We start from the raw sequence: 22609 nt of genomic DNA, 5'->3' as shown, positions 1-22609 counted from the left end.
AGTGAATCAATGCATGTAAACGTCACAGGAACGCAAGCAGGAATAGCAGTATTTAGTTGAAGTGTTTTAATTGTTAACCAACCACGACTTGTGTACGCACTGATGTTGGCATGAAGTTGAAATCCAGACGCGTTAAGATTAAGCGCGTCACGATCTGAAAAATGCCATCTAAACCGTTATGCTCAATCATGTGCGTTGATGCCTGACGTAAGGCTGTTAAATTGTATTTTTTCAGTACCATTTGTTTCTCAGTCCAGAACGATTGCAAACAAGTATTATTTAGACATAGATGCTGTTGTAGGATATGTACTGTAATAATAATCCTTGTTAGTTCTGTTGGTTGTAAATGTAGGTTATCAGATAAGTAAGCTGAAAATGTGACTTTTGATGAAAAATACTGCTTTGCTACTTTATTTGCTAAGCTGCAAATCAGCTTGAAGATGACACGTTTCATTGTTGTGCTTGTTACGTAGAATTGTTAGGACTTGACACGTCGAATTTCTAATGCTTCGATGCACATAAAAGTGATCCAAAAGCATTAACTGCAACTTTGCATATCTCTAAAAATCCGTGATGTTTGACATTCGTTTCAGAGTTTTATTTTATATTTAAATTATGTCTTGTTTATAGATGTGTTAGAACCATCACCTCCCAATCAATACTTTTACTGGGCAACATTAGACAACGCTAACACTCTTGTTTCTTCAAAAATTATGACCCGATGTGTATAAATTTTTGAGTATAAAGTGTGTTTGGCAACAGTGGTGGCGAAAAGCAGTATTTCTTGTGTTTCTAATTTACATGAAGTACCTGAGTTATTACTTCTCAACTTGCATACCTCTAAAGCAGGGGTTCCCAACCTGTGGTACGCGTACCACTAGTGGTACGCAAAGGGTTTTCAGGTGGTACGCGAGTAGCTTCTGTTTTGTTCACAAAAACCTCGATTTGTAATTTTATATTTTGTTTATCTGGTTTTGTTTACAAAAAAACATTCTCCAGGCCTATTGTCATTGTTACGTAACTATTCCTGTTGTTTCGTATCATTACGATCTTCAAAATACAGGTCATGTCAATTCTCAACAAAAAGCATAGTTGCTTTATGAAAAGCCGTATAACGCTGTGGGACAGTGGGCGTTAATTATGTCAAATGATTGCTTTTGATAGATATCATCTACTGTTTTGTAGCTTAAGCTAGTGTTGAATAAAAGATGTTTCGAACAAATTAGTTGTCCTGTAAGAAGTGGTACCAATAGTGCTCTATGGTGGTACGCGCGGCAGTGCAGAGCGTCCAAGTGGTACGGGATCGTAAAAAGGTTGGGAACCACTGCTCTAAAGAGAGTGTTCAAAAATTTTGATTCAGCCACATTGTGTTATTTTTTTACCCTAATCTCATGGTATAAAATGTGCCTTTTTTACTAAATTTTTGTCAAATCTCTTGAAAATATATGTCAATTTACGATACCCTGTTGCACGATTTTAAACGTGCGTAGGTTTTGATTTGTGAGTATGCTTAGCATCGTCTGTGCGTACATCACCTATCCAGGAAGTATAAACAAAGTTTGGGATCAGGTTTAAACCTTTGGCATAAAATGAATTATAACTTATTTTGCAACTAATCAAAAAGTTTGTTTGCAAATATCGCAAATAGTAATCCTTTAAAATGTGATGTTTAAAATTTAAAAAAATATCGTATGGAACCGCAAAACAGCGCTGTTTCTATAAGTAAGGTTCACAATCCGCGATCGTACGCTTGTGATTTTCGCATTGGAAAAACTAAAGGATGTTACAAAAGCATAGAGAGGACATCCATTAATATATAAGCTATTGTTTTGCAGCCAGACGGATGTTTGTATAATTGACGGTAGAGACACATCACGCAGTGCATTATAACTTACATAATATTGCACAAAGCACCAGTATAATAATAAAGTAGAGAAATGAACAAGGCGATTTTTGTAGCGATTTATCTGTGCTCTTTATGCAACCAAGCAGGTGAGCGGCATTAAAACATTTTGCCTATTTTAGCAAAAGCATCTATTTTTTGACAAAAAGAGAATGTTTTTATGATGACATCACAATTTAAGTTCATCACATTTTATGGAGTTTCATCAAATGTACATTGACAACTTTTTTATGCCTTGTTATAAACAAAAAGACTTTACAAATAAACCTACTATTCGGGCACCTAGTTGTAAAACTACAGAATGCATTCTCAAGGTTGTATATTTTTTGCACAGAAAACCAGACAACATATTTTCATTACACCAGATCCGAACCGTCAGCAAAAGCTGGTCAATCCTGCAGTCCAGGAGCCGCTAATAGTAAGATAATTTGAATTGAGGTGCATAAAAAGTCGCTTGTTTCATGCACAGGTTTAAACCATATCCACAGTAACAACTCTAAATAGATTATCATCTGTTTGTTCCTATCCGTTTACAGTTTACACTAACACAACAGGTCCCATTCACAAATTTTACCGACCGACGCACTGTTTTAGAGCTTGTTTTGTGCCAAATCAAAGAATGGAATGATTTAGCATTAGCATGTTTGTGCTCTTACAGCGGTGAACGACTGTGTGGCAAATGCTTGCAAGAATAACGGAACCTGTGTAGATGCCATCAATGGGTTCTACTGTACATGTAAAGCAAACTACACTGGTGCAAGATGTGAAACATGTACGTACATTCCGTCACATAGATCTCTACGTGCTAAAGACTAATGTCTTGCTTGAACAGCAGCTGTAAAAAACACTCGGTAATTAATACGTACGCAGAAAAAGCACATTGGCAGTTCCTGGGTATCTCGTATTTACCATTGATCAAAGCCTCGAACATCCTGCAGGAGGTGGTAAACCTGGCTGATGGCTACACGTATAGCTGCATATATAGCCCTTTGTTTGCTGCCTTTATTTGCTTCTCCGTTTTTTTTAATAGTAAATCTAAAAAAATTAACGATAATCAACCGTGCCATAATCAACATAACACATTATGCATTTTTGGGCTTATTTCAGACTTTAACCAATGTAAGAACAGTCTTTGTAAGAACAACAGCACTTGCATACCAGGGGATCCAAGTTACACCTGCAAATGTCCGGCAGGATTTGCTGGAAAATATTGTCAAACGGGTACGTAGAAATGCACGGAAAAACAAACAAAACCTAACTAACTCGCAAAAGCCTTAAATGGCTTTAAATGGCTTTACATGATTTGGTGGGTTTGAAATCTCGTCAAATGAAAGCGCCATGAAGGTTAACATGGACAATTTTAGTTAGTAAAGTGCTTGTAGTAGAATATACGCGTATTACAATTTTACCACGATTGCTTAAAATGGTCTTTAACAAACTAGGCCGTTGAATTAAAACTCGTATTGTAAAGTGCATTTTTTCCCTTAGTTTTCACCAACTGTTGGACTGGAAACTGGACAGGAAATTACCAGTTAAAGTCAGGAACTAACGTTGTTTGCAACAAGGGGTGGCTGGTAAGTTGGGCGTGGTAAAAAAGAAGTGAACATACAAACTTTACGGTTTCTTTTGACATTTCAAAATTCGGTTTATAGATTCTAATGATACTTTTAGAAGTCTGAGTGCTCATTTTCAATACTTTTTACACTGAATTAGGGCCCATCGTTGCTTGCAGCGTGATGTGTTTATTGGTTATAACTATTATTCAAAAAAACAAGGAAACGGACAAATGTTGTGTTTCAGGTATTCCAACGTCGGTATGATGGAAGTGTTGATTTCGAACAATACTGGACAAATTACACACAAGGATTTGGTAGCACAACAGGGGAATTTTGGTGGGGTGGGTATTGAAAATGTTAAAGTCGTATTTGAATGTTTAAAACTGGTGTTTTTTTGGATTAGGTCTTGAAAACCTTTATCAAGCGACCAAAGCTTACACTTGTTCCCAATGCAAACTTCAGGTGGAGCTTAAAAGTCTGAACAATATATCTGGTTACGCTGTTTACAGGTGTGTTATACTTACTGAAGCACAACAAGCATTACGCCTTTATTCTGGTGGCGATAGTTTACCCTACTATATATCATTGCTATGTTGTATTCGAACACGCTTCTGATTTTATCGAACTATATTTATACTCTGTGGCAATGATTATATGTTGGTATTGAAATAACATCTTTTTTAATGGTTTTATTTCTTTTAAAATAATAATAAAAAGGTGCTTATTTGACAGCAATTTTTCCGTTGGTGCAGCCACTGATAAATATCGTCTCTGCGTTGACGGGTATTCAGGGACTGCTGGTAATGCGATGAATGGATTGGCGTCATTTACAGTTATCAACAACCAACGTTTTACTACACGTGACCAAGATCATGACTTAGCATTGTAAGTGAAGAAGATTCAAGAAAGTTTGCGAGTTTTAAGTAACTTGTTAAAAATACATTTCACCGGGCTGCGATTAAAACCATTTTGTTAAACCTAACCACCGATTTTTTTACAGACACGTAAATTGTGGTGCTGCATCCCGTCGCACAGGCGGTTGGTGGTTTAACAGTTGTTCCCATACACCTTTGAACGGAAATTACACACCATCACCTCCTAATCGGTACTTTTACTGGGGAACATTCGACAACGCCACCCAGCTTGTTTTCTCAAAAATCATGACCCGATGTGCATAAAACTTTGGTTACAAAATGTGTTCAGCCACAATAAAGTTGCTGTACAAATTACAGTGTTTACAAAAATACAGTAGTGTTCTAACATACATGAAGTGCCTGAGCTATTACTTCTCAACTTGTATGACTTTGAATAGCGTGGAAAACATTTCAATTTACCCACATTATATTCATTTTGAATGTATACCTTAATCTTATAGGTATACATTGCGTATTTTTGCTCAACTCTTCTCAGATCTCTTTAAAGTGTATATCTGTTTAAAATACTGTGTTGCACGAATTTAAACGTGCGTATAGGCTTCGATTTGTGACTGTGTTTGCAATCGTCTGTGCGTACATCATTTATACAGAAAGTATACTGGCTAATATGTTAGATCTTCTGGATACTATGCGCATACTTTATAGCAGTGGTGGTTTCAGTGTATGATTGTAGATTCTGTCGCTTTTTGACATTCCTTTTCACAACGCGCTTCCATTTGGTGAGCGACAGGGAATTGCTTTCTTTGGGAGTTACACCTTGTAGGATCCGACACGTCAGCATTTGCTATTTAGCCAAAGATGCAGCAGTTGTCAGACTTTAAACGACGGTACTTTCCAACTAAAGCTGGAAGCGCAGGACACTAGCTTAACAAAGTTTCCTTTAATAAGTCAACAAAGCCCTTCATCCGTTCTGCTATGTAGTAAACACTGCAGCCCCAATATTGCCATTTATGTTATGCCTAAATTGCACGCTAAAGAGAAACTTGTTTTGCAAAAGTGCACTTGGGTGTTGCTGTTATTAAGGGCGAGATTACAAAGTATGCATATTCGTCCGAAATGTTTCATAGATGTTTCTATTTTACCTCTAGTCAAAATTTAGTTAAATTTAAAATGGTAATTAGGCAAACGTGAGCAAGTGAATCAATGCATGTAAACGTCACAGGAACGCAAGCAGGAATAGCAGTATTTAGTTGAAGTGTTTTAATTGTTAACCAACCACGACTTGTGTACGCACTGATGTTGGTATGAAGTTGAAATCCAGACGCGTTAAGATTAAGCGCGTCACGATCTGAAAAATGCCATCTAAACCGTTATGCTCAATCATGTGCGTTGATGCCTGACGTAAGGCTGTTAAATTGTATTTTTTCAGTACCATTTGTTTCTCAGTCCAGAACGATTGCAAACAAGTATTATTTAGACATAGATGCTGTTGTAGGATATGTACTGTAATAATAATCCTTGTTAGTTCTGTTGGTTGTAAATGTAGGTTATCAGATAAGTAAGCTGAAAATGTGACTTTTGATGAAAAATACTGCTTTGCTACTTTATTTGCTAAGCTGCAAATCAGCTTGAAGATGACACGTTTCATTGTTGTGCTTGTTACGTAGAATTGTTAGGACTTGACACGTCGAATTTCTAATGCTTCGATGCACATAAAAGTGATCCAAAAGCATTAACTGCAACTTTGCATATCTCTAAAAATCCGTGATGTTTGACATTCGTTTCAGAGTTTTATTTTATATTTAAATTATGTCTTGTTTATAGATGTGTTAGAATTATTTTTGATGATTTCTGCAAACTTGGATTGAATTGTGCAACAGTTGTGAAAATTTGGGTTGCAACATATTGGGAAATATCAGGATTGCAATCCTTGGTGAAAGTTTTTTCATTCGATAAAATCATGATGTCATTGTCTTCCTTATAAGGGCATAGCGACTCGTATATATACCCAACAAGCTGAGAGCAGAGTGCAGTCGGTGAATGCCGCAAAACGAAAACCGAGAGAAAAAAGAAAAAGGCAGTATATGTTTGCTTAAAGCGCCAGCTAACACGACACCAGAAAACCAATACATTAACCGGCTCATGTTGCTTACAATAACGTGGATTGATGTTAACTTCTAGTTTAGGTAAATGAGAAAATAGAGAGTGCTGTATGTCAACGACTATGAGTTGCCCAATTGTTACTACACCCCTTGGCAGGACAAAAGGATTTGCGCTGCCCAAAGCAAAGTGCGACGAAGCAAAGCAAGTGTTCGCCTTCATGGGTTTGCCCTTTGCAAAACCTCCAGTGGGTGAACTGCGTTTTGAACCACCACAAAAGTAAGTTCAACAATTAAATGAAACAAAGATATCATATTTCCTGATGCATGCAAATGTTTTGAACATGTGAAGAGTACACTGAAAAATAAATATGCCCCACGGCAAAGTATGTTAGGCGCGTTATAAGAACATGTATTAAACTACAGATGAATACTACTGTACGCTGGATCAAGAATATTTGTCCTAATGATCATTTTACAACTTAGCTTCTTTTACAACATAGAAATACTGTACCATTATGTTTATAAAAAAAAAACCTTGACACAAATTATGGTGCACAGTTTGACATATTATAGGCAAATTCTGTATAACATTACATGCAAATCGTTTACGTAATTAATTGACAAACCGTACAGCCCAAACACATTTTATTTCATATTGTTATGTAGGTTGGAGCCATGGGATGGAATTTTTGATGCAACCAAATCACCTCCAGTTCCTATGCAGCCCTTGCAATATGTCAAATACCTAATGAGGTTTATTCCTATTCCGCACGTGTGCAACGAAGATCACAAGCGCATGAGTGAAGATTGTTTGTATGTCAACGTCTACAGCAGTAATCCCGACAAAAATGCCAAAATGCCGGTTGGTGCAAGTATACTAGGACAGATGATTACAATGGGTTTTAGTTGGGCTGACACTCTTTTGTAGCTCAGTGCAACAAAAAAGTAACATCCAAAATCGTAATATGACATGGTATTATGTATCTTTAATAGGTGGAAGGAAGCTTGTTTATAAAACAATAAGTGCGAAACAACAGCATTTTGTAGCTTGCGATTATCTATGATTATTATTATGATTATTATATTAATTTGGGTTGACTTTCTATTACTTTGGTTCATAAATATATTTATTGTCAGATACGAAATGTTGCAACTATTCTAGCCCCTTAAATAAGCAAATCCTAATAATATCTGTTTATACACTGCAGGTTCTTTTCTGGCTACATGGTGGTGGGTTTAGCATAGGATCATCTATCGGTTATAACGGTCAGGCAATCTGTGGTTTGAAAGATGTGGTTTTGGTTGTACCTCAATACAGAGTCAACGTGTTTGGCTTCTTCTCAATGGGCCAAGGTACTAGGTGGCCTGGTAACATGGGGTTGCTTGACCAAGTTATGGCTCTTAAGTAAGTTAAAAATCTAATAAACAAAACTTCCACGACACATTTTGCCCAGGGTTATACACGAACTTAACGTTACCCATGTACCAATTTGTAGGTGGACGCAAGAAAATATTGGTGCTTTTGGAGGTGACCCCGACAATGTTACAATTTTTGGTGAAAGCGCCGGTGCCGTATCGGTAGGAATGCACGTGACCTCACCTATGTCGTGTGGTTTGTTCCACCGCGCCATCAGCCACAGCGGAGTTGCAATTATGCCACGTAAACACTCTACAAACACCAGTGTTTTTAATGTTTTGGGGGTTTACTTTATGTGTTCAAATAAGTATTTTTGAAGCAGATTTTTTTGTCACAGTATTATTCAAACCAGACTTAACAGAGGGAAAGAAAACGTTACTCGGGATGCTGAAAATTACTACAGAAGATCCAGAGGAGATAATCAGTCAGTTAAAGACCATAGACGCGATAAAGTTATTGGAAGCTATGGGAACAAATGTGTGAAGCTGTTTGGAGCAACGTTTTACCAAAATAAGTTTGGTTAGTTTTACTTTGGAATTACAGGTGCACGATGTATTGTTCACTGCCACCGTGGATGGAAAGTTCATCCCAAAACACACAGTACAGCTTGTGCAGGAGGGAATCTTTAATCCGGTTCCGTACATTATCGGATTTAACAGCTCAGAAGGATCCGGAATCTTAAGTGTGAACTTTACGGACAATTTTACAAAGCGTCTTGACGAGCTAACTGCCACAAACATTGCAAAGGCTATGTTGTCGTCCAATGTCCCAGTGAGATGTTTCCCTTAACGTTTAACCAAATAACATCATATCGATTAAGTATCATTATCACCTTAATATTATAGGCGGACAAGCTAGAAAGGGTAAGCAAATCTGTGATAGAATTCTACATCTCGGAATTTGGTGACGACAAGTACAAGTGGAGCAAATTGGTTTCATCCCTTCTTGCGGAAAGTTGGTTCGTGGTGCCGTCCATCCAGCAAGCTATAGCCCATTCAAGTACATTGCTCCTGTTCTAATGAAAACCATTTTCTCTGTAGCAACATTGTTTACTTATGGCTATTCAATGAACATTGGTGTTTATTAGACATCCAATTAGAGACTCAACCTGGGCACAGTAATCGTTAAAATTGCCAAATGAATTTGTAAATGTACCTCAAAACCTTAAAAATCTAAGTAATAAAGCAAAATAAATAGGTGGGGTTTTAATTACAAGGACTAGACTTTTGTTTTGTTAAAAAAAAATGAAGTGAGTTTACGGTAGAGCTACTAACGCAAGAACTTACAGTAGCCAGGCTTGCTAATTTTGGTGGGTGGCGCACGCAACTACTTCAAATGCAATTTGCGTAAAAAATGCTCGCGGTTAGGGCTATTCGGGTTGATCTGAGGTTTTATAAAAATGATACCCATACAATAAATCTAAAAACCTAGTTGTTTATGTTAAATTTAGTCTCTAACCCTATCCCAGTCATACCGTATTTTAATAACTGTACTCTTTGCGCTACCTAGAGGAAATTAGCAAACTTGACTACTGTAGGTTCTTACGTTAGTAGCTGTACCGAAAACTGACGTCATTTATTCGTTTTTAACAACACAAAACCATGTTTTCCCGAAATTGCTTGGCATCATCAGCATCCTATTAAAACTTCAGAATCCTATAAAAGATTACTGGAGATCGTGATTTTATGAATACTCTTCACATTTTATTATCGCACAGGGCATTATTTTCATTGCAGACGCTGGTCATGACACTTACATGTATCACATGACCCAAAAGTTACGTATGCATCACGATGACGGGTACTCGGGAGATATTGAGAAAAAGGCTGAATTCTGCGAGGCAGACCACAGCGATGAAATTCCAATTGTGCTTGGTTTTCCCCTCATGAACTTAAAATTTACAAAGACCGCAAGATTCAGCGAGGACGAAATCAAAATGAGTAAACAGTTGATGAAAAGAATTTGCCACTTCGCCAAAACCGGGTCAGTTACTTAGCACCAAATTGCCATTTATCATAACACCACCACAAATAGAGTATGGGTCTTACTGAAAATTGACTTAGTTCGTGCAACACTTAACAAATATAGGTTAAACTTTATAAAAGTGCCCCAAAGCACCTTGAATAATGTAACCTTTTTTAAAGATTAGATGTTCGGATATATATAATAAATTTCAAATACATCAGTTTGTTCCTTGTTAGTCTATCTCTGCTTCCTATATCCCTATTTAATCTGTAGAAATCCCAACTGTGATGATCAAATGGAGTGGCCCAAGTACAATGCAAAGTCAAAGAAGCATCTCTTGCTAAAATGGCCATACGATGTCGGTACAAATGTGAGGGAGAGTAGTTTCAAGTTTTGGACCGAAACCGTGCCAGCCCTAATGAAATGAACCACGTTCACTTTTCACACACCTCGTTCTGTACACATATTATTCAAAGTTGCTTATTTATCTCTTTTTGAAAACAAAGCAGACGATTTTAATCCTGCTTTTGCACATAAACTTTATACAATGCCCTAGCGTAGCCAAGAGGCCATTGCTCCAAACAATTTTGAAATGAACATTTTTTATTCTATAGCTTTCCATTTGTATTAAGTTACATCATTCTCCCGGACCAACAAAATTTGTTTTTAAGTCTTTCTAAAATTTTGTTGTGGCTATGGTTAAAGTTAAACAACCAAGACAGTACAGTAAAAAATATTTGTAAGAGCGTTAGGCTACATTTACAATTTTCTTGCTTTTTCTAAAAGTCTTTTATAATTGGGCACAGTGATATGAGCAGCATTTAATCGTTTTGTGTTTTTTGTCAATAAGTACATACATACATATTTGGAACGGAATTGAAACATAATCATTTAACCGCCATTCATAAGCAGTTAACGAATACAGTGTACTTTTATTATTTGTCCGTATTCAATGCGAATCAATAATAAATGCTGTGCGAAGGGTTATTATGTTAGATAAATCAATGCAATCTGTTTCCACACAAAAAAGCGAACTTGTGACTGTTGTTGCAGAAATCTGAAAATGCAACAAAAAATAAACTTTACTTTTTGATAGACCTCGCTGCAATATCCATGTATCAGCAATTGTTTATTACACGACCTTTCTGTTACCTCGTCCTTAAGTTTTTCTTAGTGTTTTTGAAAGTTATGCCATTATTTGACAAGCGCATACAAACTACGGGTTTGCGTTTTTAAAGTTTTGTCAAGCAAACACGCCTTTAGCAAATAAAAAATGTTTACGAAATATTTTGGTAAAACCCTGTACTCTGGTTATGAACTTGCTTGTGGCTCTTTTCTCACCATTTGTTTGAACAGCGGCAAGGTTGCGAATGACACATATTGTTTGTTTAGCAAAGGCCCTGGTAGCAGGGAACCCAACGAAACCACAACCTTTAGAAATTTATAAAAGACTAAGTTCATGCCGTTTGTTGAAGCAGAAGCGTAAGTTCCGCGTGGAATACATGTCATGAACTGTCTCCCACTGCACCATTGGACAAATCTAGGGCTGCGCGTTGACTAAACTTGACGAAGTAAAGTAAGTATTTGCAGTATGAGGAAAGAAGTAAACTGAAATACTGCGTAAACAAAATGAAAAAGCCACAAAAGGAATGATTTACAATAAATTGCGCCCAGAAACGCTGAGTGATACGGTGAATATTTCCTCACCAGCTGGATTGATGTGAGCTGATAATGTTGTTGTTTTTTGTGGAACAGTGAACTGTCTGCAGTAAAGAGAGTATTGTTGCCAAAGGAAAGGAAAAAGGGAATCAAAAAGAGATCGACACGGATGATCGCGTAACGAACCGAAATGTGGGCTGCTCCTGCAAAACGAATCAATTTTGACTATATTCTGAACGCTTCTTTCACCATGCTTCTAGTTTTTTATTCTTTTAAAAAGTGTTGTAGAAAAATGCAACTTACCGACCACCTTTTGGCTGAATGCTTATCATAATGAAATACACAAAGTCAAAAGAAATTTTTGAAAACCGAACCAGCCTATTACTTTCATTAAATTCGCTACATTATCTATTCTTTAAATACAATTTAAAATTTGGTTTTCAAAAAAGTGACTCGACGTTTACTGTTTGTTGTGCTCTATGAAAGATTGTGACATTTCTTATTTCTCTGGTAATACTGTGTTTTTTACAAAACAAAGTAAACACTAGAGGTTCGAGAGCTACCATATTTTTCTTCCAGGATTACAGAATTAGCAGATACATGGCAACCGCTTAATTTTAGTATGAATCATTGCATTTCATACCCAACCTGCCAAGTTTCTCGTGTGATGCTGTGCTTGCCCTCAGTTTGCTTCATGAAGGTGGAGCAGTGTAGAACCTAAAAACAACCAGTCCTAAATGCTTCCCCAGCCAAAATAAGCACTTTACATTGCTCCAATTTGTCTGATAGAACCTGGATACAACAATCCTGAAAAGGTACAAACTTGCCCTATTAGTTCGTTCAAATTTCAATTTTTGCGGAAAAAGCGTTTGCAATCAACCTGTGTTATATCGCAAGTTTTAAAACACCGCTTGATAAGAAAGGGGAAATTTTGTGTACTGTAATCGATTTTAGTCGAAGATCATTTGGCTAATCGGATAGAATAACACCGATTTGTTCCAAAAATCTAACAATGATCCATCGTACAGAATCTGGCAAGATCAACTATGTATGAACAACAGCACTTGTTTGCCGGAAGGAAATTTACCACGACGGCTTAAAACAAAACTATAAAATTAGATTAGATTACAAATTCATGTTTGTGAAGTGGATTTCTACTTTACTTTTCACCAACTGTTGGAACGGGAACTATACAAGGAACTGTCAGCTGAACTATCGTTGTTTGCAACAGGGAAATAGGAAACATATATTTTTTTCAGTTAGTTTTGACCTTTTAAAATTCGGATATGAACAAGACCTCAGAAGTCCTTTCTTTGTCTCAGCAAACGTTTTACAATGAATTAAAACATTGTTTAACAGCAACGACATCGGAATAGATTGACAGCAAACGCAATGACGTTGGTAAATCCATGACATGTTTGAGATGAGGCGGGTCACGATCAGGAAACGTTTAGCTGCGTGCTGAACTCTGTTTCGTTAGTAACATTTGTTTCCCTGTTCACAACAACTGCAAGCTAGTATTATTTAGACATAGATACTTTTGTGAGGTGTGTATTAATCCTTGCTAGTTGCATTGATTGAAGGTAGGCTATCAGTTAATTAAGGTAAAAAGGTTATTTATTTTAGATGCAGTGTTGTTCTTTTTGCAAACTACTTACTGCTTTGCTACCCTTTTTTCAAAGCTACGAATTAGTGTGAAGATGACATTTATATCATTGTGCTGTTGGGATTCCTTACCGAAAATTTTTATTGCTACAATTTGTTTTATATTTCTGCAAAACGTCAATTGTGCAGCAGTTGTAAAAATAAAAAGTTGCAACACATTGGAAAATGTCAGGATTGCAATCATTAGCCTACTGTAAGAGGCTTTTTTCTGAATCCCGATCCCGGGATTATTTTTGCTGAAATCCCGGGATTGCAGTAAATCCAATAACACTCTGTAGGGCTTCGTTAAGTTAGGGAAAACCTTGCATAAACTAGGCGACGTTTTATCGTTGAAAATAAAACATAATGCTGAAATTTGTGCGTACTTCCGACACGTATTAAACTAGGGTATGAAGATGTGTTTTCGTAAAATAGTACAAAAACGGTATTGTATTGGTGTTTATGTCAACAAACTTTCAATAAATCGCTAGTTGGTTTGCGCACCCACAAGAAAATTAAACTGGACGTTTCAAACTAAACGACAATTTAAACCGAAAGAACAATCAAATTTTCTTTAAATATGCTTTCACCTCACCAAAATTCGCGTTTAACTCAACGCACATTCCGCGACAATGTCGTTAAGATGGAAAAACAACAACTTAAAATGTACATATTTTATTCAGCATCCCGGAAAAGGATTGGAAAGTGCCAATGCAGGATTTTTTAAATTAGTCCCGAAATCCCCTACCTGTGAGCTGTAAAATACCATTACATAAAGCAAATTACCGTTCCTTACTTTAACCGTGTAATGTCGTTAACGTCTGTTATAGGTACATGAAAAAATAAAGACTTCGGTATGTCAACGACCATGAGCTGCCCCGTTGTTTCTACACCCCTTGGCAGGACAAAAGGTTTAGTGCTGCCCAAAGCGAAATGCGACGATGCAAAGCAAGTGTTTGCCTTCATGGGTTTGCCTTTTGCGAAACCTCCAGTGGGAGAACTGCGTTTTGAACCACCACAAAAGTTAGTGCAACGTCTGAGTAAAACATACATATCATATTTTAAATTTATTGATGCATGGTAGTGTTTTGAACTAGTATGGAGTACCTCGAAAAATATATATGCCCCGCAGCAAAGTATGCTCAGTGCAGTATCAGCACTTATCTAACAGGAGTGCCACTGTTCGCTCGAATATCTGTCCTATTGTTTATTTTGCGCTTTCCGGTAATACTGTGTCATTGTGTTCATGAAAATGCTTTTACACAAATTATGGTGCACAATTTGGCATATTATCGGCAAAATTCTTCTAAAATTACATGCAAATCGTTTATGTAATTAGGTGACATATCTTATTGCGGATCCCCAAACACTTTTCATTTCTTATTACTATATAGGTTGGAGTCATGGGATGGAACTTTTGATGCGACCAAATCACCAGCAGTTCCTATGCAGCCCTTCGAAGATAGATCACAAGCGCATGAGTGAAGATTGTTTGTATGTCAACGTCTATAGCAGTAATCCCGATAAAAATGCCAAAATGCCTGTTAGTGCAAATATATTTCAATAGATTGGTGTTAGTGAAACGCTTTGAGCTCATTGCAAAAACAAGAGTAAAATAGCACTTAATATTTAGTTTAAAGCTTATATATCTTTTATTGGTGCATAGAAGCATGTGGACAAAATATTTAGTTTTAAACAACAGCAACTCGCGGTGACAGACTGACGGTTCAGGGAAACTTTTTTAAAGTGACCGGACTATTTTACCTACATCCCAACACGTTTGCTTTTTTAGGTTCTTTTCTGGCTGCATGGCGGCGGTTTTAGCATGGGATCGTCTATCAGTTATAACGTTCAGGCAATCTGTGGTTTGAAAGATGTGGTTTTGGTTGTACCTCAATACAGAGTCAACGTGTTTGGCTTCCTCTCAATGGGCCAAGATACTAAGTGGCCTGGTAATATGGGATTGCTTGACCAAGTTATGGCTCTTAGGTAACTTAAAAATGTAATAAACAAAACTTGCACGACACATTTTGCCCAAGGTTATACACGAACTTAACGAACCTATGCACGAATTCGTAGGTGGACGCAAGAAAATATTGGTGCTTTTGGAGGTGACCCCGACAATGTCACAATTTTTGGTGACAGCGCCGGTGCCATATCGGTAGGAATGCATGTGACCTCACCTATTTCACGTGGTTTGTTCCACCCTGCCATCAGCAACAGCGGAGTTGCAATTATGCCACGTAAACACTCTACTATCACGTTTTGGTTAAAATAAGTAACTATATAAATTTCATAAGTTGTTTTTGTCACAGCGTTGTTCAAACCCGACTTACAGAAGGAAAGAAAACGTTTCTCGCAAACCTTAAAATCACTGCAGAAGATCCAGTTGAGATAATGAGTCAGTTGAAATCAACAGATGCGTCAAAGATATTGGAAGCTAATGGAAATGTGTAAAACTGTTTAAAGCAACTTTTTGACAGGATAAGTCTGTTGCTTATTTAATCTGTTTTGAATTTACAGGTGCACAATGTATTGTTCACTGCCACAGTGGATGGAAAGTTCATCCCAAAACACACAGTGCAGCTTTTGCAGGAAGGAATCTTTAATCCGGTTCCATACATCATTGGATTTAACAGCTCAGAAGGATCAGGATACTTGAGTGTTAATTTTACGGACAATTTTGCAACGGGTCTTGACGAGTTCACCGCTACAAACATTACAAAAGCAATGCTGTCGTCGAATGTCCCGGTAATGTTAAACCAAGCAACGATAATCGATTTAGTATCATTATCAACTTATTGTTATAGGTGGAAAAGCTAGAAAGGGTAAGCAAATCTGTAATAAAATTCTACATCTCGGAATTTGGAGTGACAAGTACAAGTGGAGCAAATTGGTTTCATCCCTTCTTGCGGAAAGAGGGTTCGTGGTGCCGTCCATCCAGCAAGCTCTAGCCCATTCAAGTAACAATTTCATATTAGAGATCAGTCTGATCATCTGAGTATGTCGAAGTACCAAATGATGTGAATAATGGCAAAACTTCAAAATCGTAAAAATCCAATGTTTCGTGGTTAAAACCTATTTTATTTTGCAAATAATAAAAAAAATATTTAAGTGCGGTTTTAATCACAAAAGCTAGACGTTTTGTTATCGAACACGGCATTGTTTTCATTGCAGACGCTGGTCATGACACTTAGACGCAAAAGTATGCATCACGATGACACGTACTCGGGAGATATTGAGAAAAAACCTGAATTCTGCGAGGCCGACCACAGCGATGAAATTCCATTTGTGCTGGGTTTTCCCCTCATGGACTTAAAATTTACAAAGACTGCAAGATTTAGCGAGGACGAAACCAAAATAAGTAAACATTTGATGAAGAGAATTTGCCACTTCGCCAAAACCGGGTCAGTTACTCAGCATCAAATTGCCGTGGTTAAAGCAACTTTAAATGCAATCAATGAGTATGATATCTTCCTTTATTAATGCTACGCTGCTAGCCAGCTTCGCGGCAATAACACAACATTCTTTGCCTGGTTTTGCAAATATGATTCTGGAATCTAAATAAAAGTTTTACTTCCAAGCAAGTTGTATTATGTCCAAACAAATGCAAAGTATTTCTAAACACTTTTTGGATTTTCTCGCATAAGATTCAAACACATCAGTTTCTTGTTGTGTTAGCCTATCTTTGTTTCCTAAACCCCGATTCATTCTGTAGAAGTCCCAACTGCGATGATGAAATGGATTGGCCCAAGTACGACGCAAAGTCAAAGAAACATCTCTTGCTAAAATGGCCATACGAGGTCGGTACAAATGTTAGGGAGAGTAGTTTCAAGTTTTGGACCAAAACCGTGCCAGCCCTAATGAAATGAGCCATGTTCACTTTTCACACACCTCTTTCTGTACACCTATTAATCAAAGTTGCCCATTTCCCCCGTTATATTGTGTAAGAAACAAAGCGTACGCGATTAATCTTGCTTTCGCAAACACACTATTTCCATAAGCGTAATAAGTACATGCACACGATTTTCTAAAACTGAATTGCAACAACATAATTTATCCGCCTTCAACGAGCAGTTAGCGAATACAGTGTGCTTTTACAGTTTGTTAGTATTCTTTGCGAATCAATAATAAATTTTGTACAAAAGATTAAAATTGTTGTTGCACGAAAAGATATAACAAAAGATATAATTTACTCAACCTCGATACAATGCCTCTGCAACTGTTTAATACCAGCATTTTCTTATAGATGATTTTTCCTTTAGTTTTTATCGTATCTTCGAAAGTAAAGCTACTAACCCATGAACTCACATCACAGGTAGGTGGCGCAACGAAGCACTTTTATGGGGCGCCGTTGTCGAATAAATTAAGTTGCTGCAAGATAGCTAAGTTGCTGCAAGATAGCTAAGTTGCAGCAAGATAGCTAACCTGCAACGAAACATAGCTAACTTGCAACGCTAAGTTGCGGCAAGATAGCTAACTTGCGACGCTAAGTTGTCGCAACTTAGCTAACTTGCAACGCTAAGTTGCGGCAAGATAGATAACTTGCGACGCTAAGTTGCGGCAAGATAGCTATCTTGCGTCGCAAGTTACCCGGTGCATTGTGGGAGTTGCCTATTTTTGCCATCACAAATGTTCCGTTACGCCACCTACCGAAAATTAGCAAAAATGTGCTGTGAGTTCCTGTGTTAGTAGCTCTACCATCTTCGAAAGTTATGCCAGTTATTTTAGAATGCGCATGCAAAGATACTGGTCTTAGTTTTGACGTTTTGTCTGGGTAACACGCCTTCAGTAAATAAAAAATTTGTGATTTTAAAAATTATTTTGGTAAAACGCAGTACCCTAGTTAAGGACTAGGTTGTGTCGCAACTGTCGAGATTTGTTTCCACAGGGACAAGGTCAAGTGTGTCACAATTCGTCGGTGGAACAAAGGCCCTAGTAGCGGGAAACTGGACCCATCCGATCCCTAAATATTTGAGTAAATCGGTTTCAGTTTAATTCTTACACCAACCTCGGGGAACCTAACGCGATCTAAACCACTAGAACTTTACAAGAGAATCCAAGTAATCTGCAGAACTTTTGTTTAGAAAATCTTTTTCCAAAGTCAATGAAGATTTAGTAAACTAAGTTCATGCCCTAGCTTGAACTAGAAGCATAAATTCCGCTTGGAATACACACCATGGGTTGTCACCCACTATACACCATTGGACGAAACGGCGGTTGCGCGGTTGACTGAATCTGACGAAGCAAAGCAACTATAAGAAAAAAGGTTGGTTGTTTTCGCGAAACACCTCAGACAGCTGAAAAGCTAAGTAAGCAAAGTGTAAACGCCACAGAGTGAATGATTTACAATACATTGCGCCCAGAAACGCTGAGTGAAAACGTTACGGTCGATGTTTCGTCACCAGCTGAACTGATGTGACCTTATATGTTACATAGTGAGGAACAAAACACTGTTTCCAGCTAGAAGAGTATTGTTGCCAAGTTGATAGAGTTGTGATGAATGTTTGTAGCTATGCCGGTAGGATATAAAAGGATAATTAGATGTAACAACATCATTTGTTAAGATTGTACAATTTAAGTGTTTGTTTTGTCTGTTTATGTTTGGCTATTATAAAGTGTTTTGTTTAGCACAACAAAACCCGCATTTTAGTACAAAGTTGGACTTTGCAAATATTGCTATTTTAGTGATTTAGCTCATTCGTACACTGGACAAAAACATCTTTGCAAACAACCTTAACCGTTTTTTTTAAGCAGATAATTAGTATTAAGTTTTAAATGCAAACCATGAATTGTCCAATTGTTACTACACCTTTGGGAAAAGCAAAAGGCTTCGCTTTAGCTAAAGCGAAATGCGACGAATCAAAGCAAGTGTTTGCCTTCATGGGTTTGCCTTTTGCAAAACCTCCACTCGGAGAATTGCGGTTTGAACCACCACAGAAGTAAGTGAAGCTAATTTTCAAAAAAAAAAACTATTTAAAATATATTTATTGTACTCCAAGCCTAGAGTAGACGCAATACTTAAATACTGTACGTAGTTTCGCAATTTATAAAACTTCGACAGTTGCACCATACTTTAAACGTAAACAAAGTTCTCATTCAAGATTTCCACTATGAGTTGATAAGCCTAAGTACGCTTTTAGAAAATTGTTTGTCGCTTTAAAGAAAACCACAAATTTTTCGCTCGCTCAACAAAAATTTAAACGGCTGTGGACGAAATGGTAAAGTGTTTTGTATCCGTATTTGTATGCAGACTTCAGCCTTGGGACGGAGTTTTCGACGCTACTAAATCTGCTGCAGCCCCAATACAGAGCTTCTATTTTCTTAAAGCGCATTCTGCGAATCAACCAACTCCTTTAGTGTGCGATGAAGACTTTAAACACACAAGTGAAGATTGTTTGTACCTCAACGTCTTCACCAGCAATCCAGATAAAGCAATGAAAATGCCGATATAACATCAATAGTCGGATTTCGGATTACAGCAGTGTTTTCCAGCCTATTTTTGGCCTTTGACATAGCGATTTGTGTCACCCAGCGGCAGTGCCATCGAATACTGTAGGCAGTAATGTTCCACCAAACTAATTAGATTCGAATGAGGCAAAAAATTATCTTAGCTATGATTATAAAAGTGTTAACAGTTGTCAAGAGTGGTTGACGACCGGAAATTGCTGGATTAACGTGTTGTTTAATGTGGTAGTTTGCGTATAGTAACACAATTGTTGTTTGCAAGGTACTGGTTTGGATTTATGGCGGCGGTTTTACTATGGGATCAGCAATCGGATACAATGGGCAAGCAATTTGTGGACTCAACGACGTGGTGCTGGTTGTGCCACACTTTAGACTTAATGTGTTTGGTTTCTTTTCGCTTGGTAAGAATACGAAATGTCCAGGAAACGTTGGCTTGCTCGACCAAGTCATGGCTCTTGAGTAAGTGAAACATTCCTTTTTAAAATACACAAATAAATAAACAATGTGGTAATATTTAACGTTTAGGTGGGTCCGTGATAACATCAGCGCGTTTGGAGGTGACCCCAGCAACGTTACAATCTTTGGTGAAAGTTCAGGTTCCGTGTCAGTCAGCATGCACGTCACATCACCGTTGTCACGTGGTCTGTTCCATCGGGCAATCAGCCACAGTGCGGTGGGAACAATGCCATGTGAGTGATTTTAGAATGAATTGCATAACAATGATATTAAAAAGGTATTCTGATTAACCCTGACTGGGTAGTAAATTGTAAATGGTCGATTGTTTCTTCGGTTTAAGGTGATAAATTTGTTCTTTCTGTCTCTGTTTTACAGATCTGATTAACGAAGATTTGTCCGCGACTTCCAAAACAATTCTCAAAGGTCTTGACATTACTGCGACTGAACCGGAGGAAATCATGAAGCATCTAAAACAGTGGTTCTCAACCTTTTTTGCTATGCGACCCCCTTTAGAGATTTTCTAACACCACGCGACCCCTTTACACACGCACACAAGAAGTTTAACTACCAGAATGAGATTGTGTTGATCACACATTTGCAATCTAACGTGGCCGCAATAGTTAGGCGTTTTGCTGTACTCAAAAAAAAACCTTAAAATTGTGTTTGTGGCTCATTTTCACTAACCATTTCACTATTTCGTGCTTTTTATGCTAAGAAAAGCCCAAAACCGCAAATATAGAAGTATACAATCGCAAATATTGTACCGCCTGTTTTAAATCAAACGGTCGTGTGAGTTACTATGCTAAACAGAAGTCAAAGGGAAAGTTTTTGTGCTACTGATAAAATCATTCCGAGTTGAGTTGCGTCTTCGCGACCCCCTCAAAAGTGCTTGGCGACCCCTTTGGGGGTCGCGACTCCCAGGTTGAGAAACACTGATCTAAAAGCTATGGACGCGTCAAAATTATTCGATGTTTTGGAAAAAGATGTATGATTACATGTTTAAAGGTTGTCTGTTAATACAAGTACTAAGTCTGTAATAACCATAAGACATATAACTGTTGTATAAAAGCACTTAGTGTGCTGTGACATTTAAACAAACGTACTATTTTTAAAATTATTTTAGCCTTCCAATATATCGCTGGTTGCAACAGTAGATGGTAAATTTATACCAAAACACCCAAAAGAGCTTCTCAAGGATGGAAAGTTTAACCCAGTGCCGTATATAATTGGAGTTAACAACACCGAGGGAGCTGGCGTTCTAAGCTTTAGGTATCCACAAGGTTTCAAAGAAGGATTAGACCGCCCGAAAGGCTGCCAAAGAATTACTGTCTGCAGATATACCGGTAAATACGGTGGAAAGAATATTTTCCTTAACTAGAAAATAATACAAGACGTTAACAATATTTCAGGCCGATAAACTGGATATAGTAAGCAAAGCTGTAATAAACTTGTATAGCGCTGAGTTTGGAGAAGATAAATACAAGTGGAGCAAGTTGTTAGCAGCAATAGTTGAAGAGAGTTGGTTTAGTATATCCTCCATTCAACAAGCATTGGCTCATTCAGGTATTGAACTAACATGTTGCTTAACGGAATCTGTTTGCGAAAGTAATTTCATCAACTGAATAGAAAAAGTTACTGTTTTTTACTGCATGGAAACCATGCTAAACAGAATAATTGTTACATATAAATGGGCTTGACTGTTTGTTGTATTTCAGATGCAGGTCACGAAACCTACATGTACTATATGACGCAGCAATTACGTATGCACCACGATGACTCTTGCTCAGGTAATGTTCAACAAAAACCTGAATTTTGCCAAGCTGACCATGGTGATGACGTCATGATGACGTTTGGTTACCCGCTGTTGACTGGCAAATTTACAACCGCTGCGAAATTCAGTGACGAAGAGGTTGAACTAAGCAAACGATGGATGAAAAGTATTTGTCAGTTCGCCAAAACTGGGTACGTCAGTTTAACTGACAGGCGGATTTTCCAGTAAAGTATTAGGCTTATTACAGAAGAAAATATTATTTATTCATGTTTCAGTAAGACCACAGTTTCTGCAGCTAAACTCGATTAGTTTGGTATGACTTTCGTTGAAATGTTTTTGTAAATAGTTTTTTGTTTTCCCGGTTTAAAACGCCACTCAAATATTTGTATTGCATTTGTTCGCTTCGTGGGTAATCATCGCCAGACAAAAGCAGCACACCATTATCAGCAGCCAGTCATTGAGACACTTAAATCCACTAATGTGCTCATAAATTAGGACCAATATATTCAAAAGACACTAAATACTCATAAATAAAACTGTGTTTTATATTCGTTTTCGTTCCAGAAACCCAAATTGTGAAGGACAGGAGGAATGGCCAAAGTATGATTCAAAAACAAAGAATCATCTTAATTTGAAATGGCCTTACGATGTTGGGTCAGACCTATTGGCTAAGCGCTTTCAATTTTGGACTCAACATGTCCCAGAGCTAATGAAATAAACGTTATATTGTTTTCTACAGACGTCATTAAAATGAGTTTCTACCCTCATTAGTTACTGCTACGCATTAAGTCTG

General features: G+C 37.5%; 4 protein-coding genes across 5 annotated transcripts; all 4 read left to right on the top strand.

The window, feature by feature from the left end:
* Positions 1-1707: 1707 nt before the first annotated feature.
* Positions 1708-5393, top strand: LOC145232471 (angiopoietin-4-like). Of its 2 annotated transcripts, XM_080097099.1 has the most exons (9): positions 1708-1992; positions 2238-2321; positions 2562-2675; positions 3011-3124; positions 3392-3477; positions 3704-3800; positions 3863-3968; positions 4192-4344; positions 4460-5393. In XM_080097099.1, exons 1-9 carry the CDS (start codon positions 1938-1940, stop codon positions 4635-4637), a joined length of 987 nt encoding a protein of 328 aa, XP_079953225.1. In that variant the 5' UTR covers positions 1708-1937; the 3' UTR covers positions 4638-5393. The 2 variants fall into 2 exon arrangements, with proteins under 2 accessions (XP_079953225.1, XP_079953234.1); XM_080097108.1 differs by lacking the exon at positions 2562-2675.
* A 1035-nt stretch (positions 5394-6428) lies between these two features.
* Positions 6429-10898, top strand: LOC145209581 (pyrethroid hydrolase Ces2e-like). Its single transcript, XM_080079896.1, has 9 exons — positions 6429-6713; positions 7103-7298; positions 7645-7841; positions 7933-8096; positions 8191-8330; positions 8397-8624; positions 8699-8852; positions 9590-9836; positions 10092-10898. The coding sequence occupies exons 1-9, from the start codon at positions 6547-6549 to the stop codon at positions 10243-10245; spliced, it is 1647 nt and encodes a 548-aa protein (XP_079936022.1). The 5' UTR covers positions 6429-6546; the 3' UTR covers positions 10246-10898.
* A 3079-nt stretch (positions 10899-13977) lies between these two features.
* Positions 13978-16993, top strand: LOC145233152 (pyrethroid hydrolase Ces2e-like). The gene is made up of 9 exons (XM_080097857.1): positions 13978-14161; positions 14516-14664; positions 14914-15110; positions 15201-15389; positions 15437-15572; positions 15645-15872; positions 15932-15949; positions 16299-16485; positions 16803-16993. Exons 1-9 carry the CDS (start codon positions 13978-13980, stop codon positions 16991-16993), a joined length of 1479 nt encoding a protein of 492 aa, XP_079953983.1.
* A 1864-nt stretch (positions 16994-18857) lies between these two features.
* LOC145233053 (fatty acyl-CoA hydrolase precursor, medium chain-like) lies at positions 18858-22583 on the top strand. Its single transcript, XM_080097750.1, has 10 exons — positions 18858-19063; positions 19375-19573; positions 19819-20048; positions 20115-20278; positions 20421-20564; positions 20906-21030; positions 21169-21388; positions 21432-21608; positions 21761-22007; positions 22381-22583. Exons 1-10 carry the CDS (start codon positions 18900-18902, stop codon positions 22532-22534), a joined length of 1824 nt encoding a protein of 607 aa, XP_079953876.1. The 5' UTR covers positions 18858-18899; the 3' UTR covers positions 22535-22583.
* The last annotated feature ends 26 nt before the right edge of the window (positions 22584-22609 follow it).

The sequence above is a fragment of the Phallusia mammillata genome, chromosome 1, assembly GCF_965637545.1.
Source record: "Phallusia mammillata chromosome 1, kaPhaMamm4.hap1.1, whole genome shotgun sequence".
Taxonomy (NCBI): domain Eukaryota; kingdom Metazoa; phylum Chordata; class Ascidiacea; order Phlebobranchia; family Ascidiidae; genus Phallusia; species Phallusia mammillata.
The sequence above is the reverse complement of the archived record's forward strand: the minus strand, read 5'-3'. Positions and strand labels throughout refer to the sequence as shown.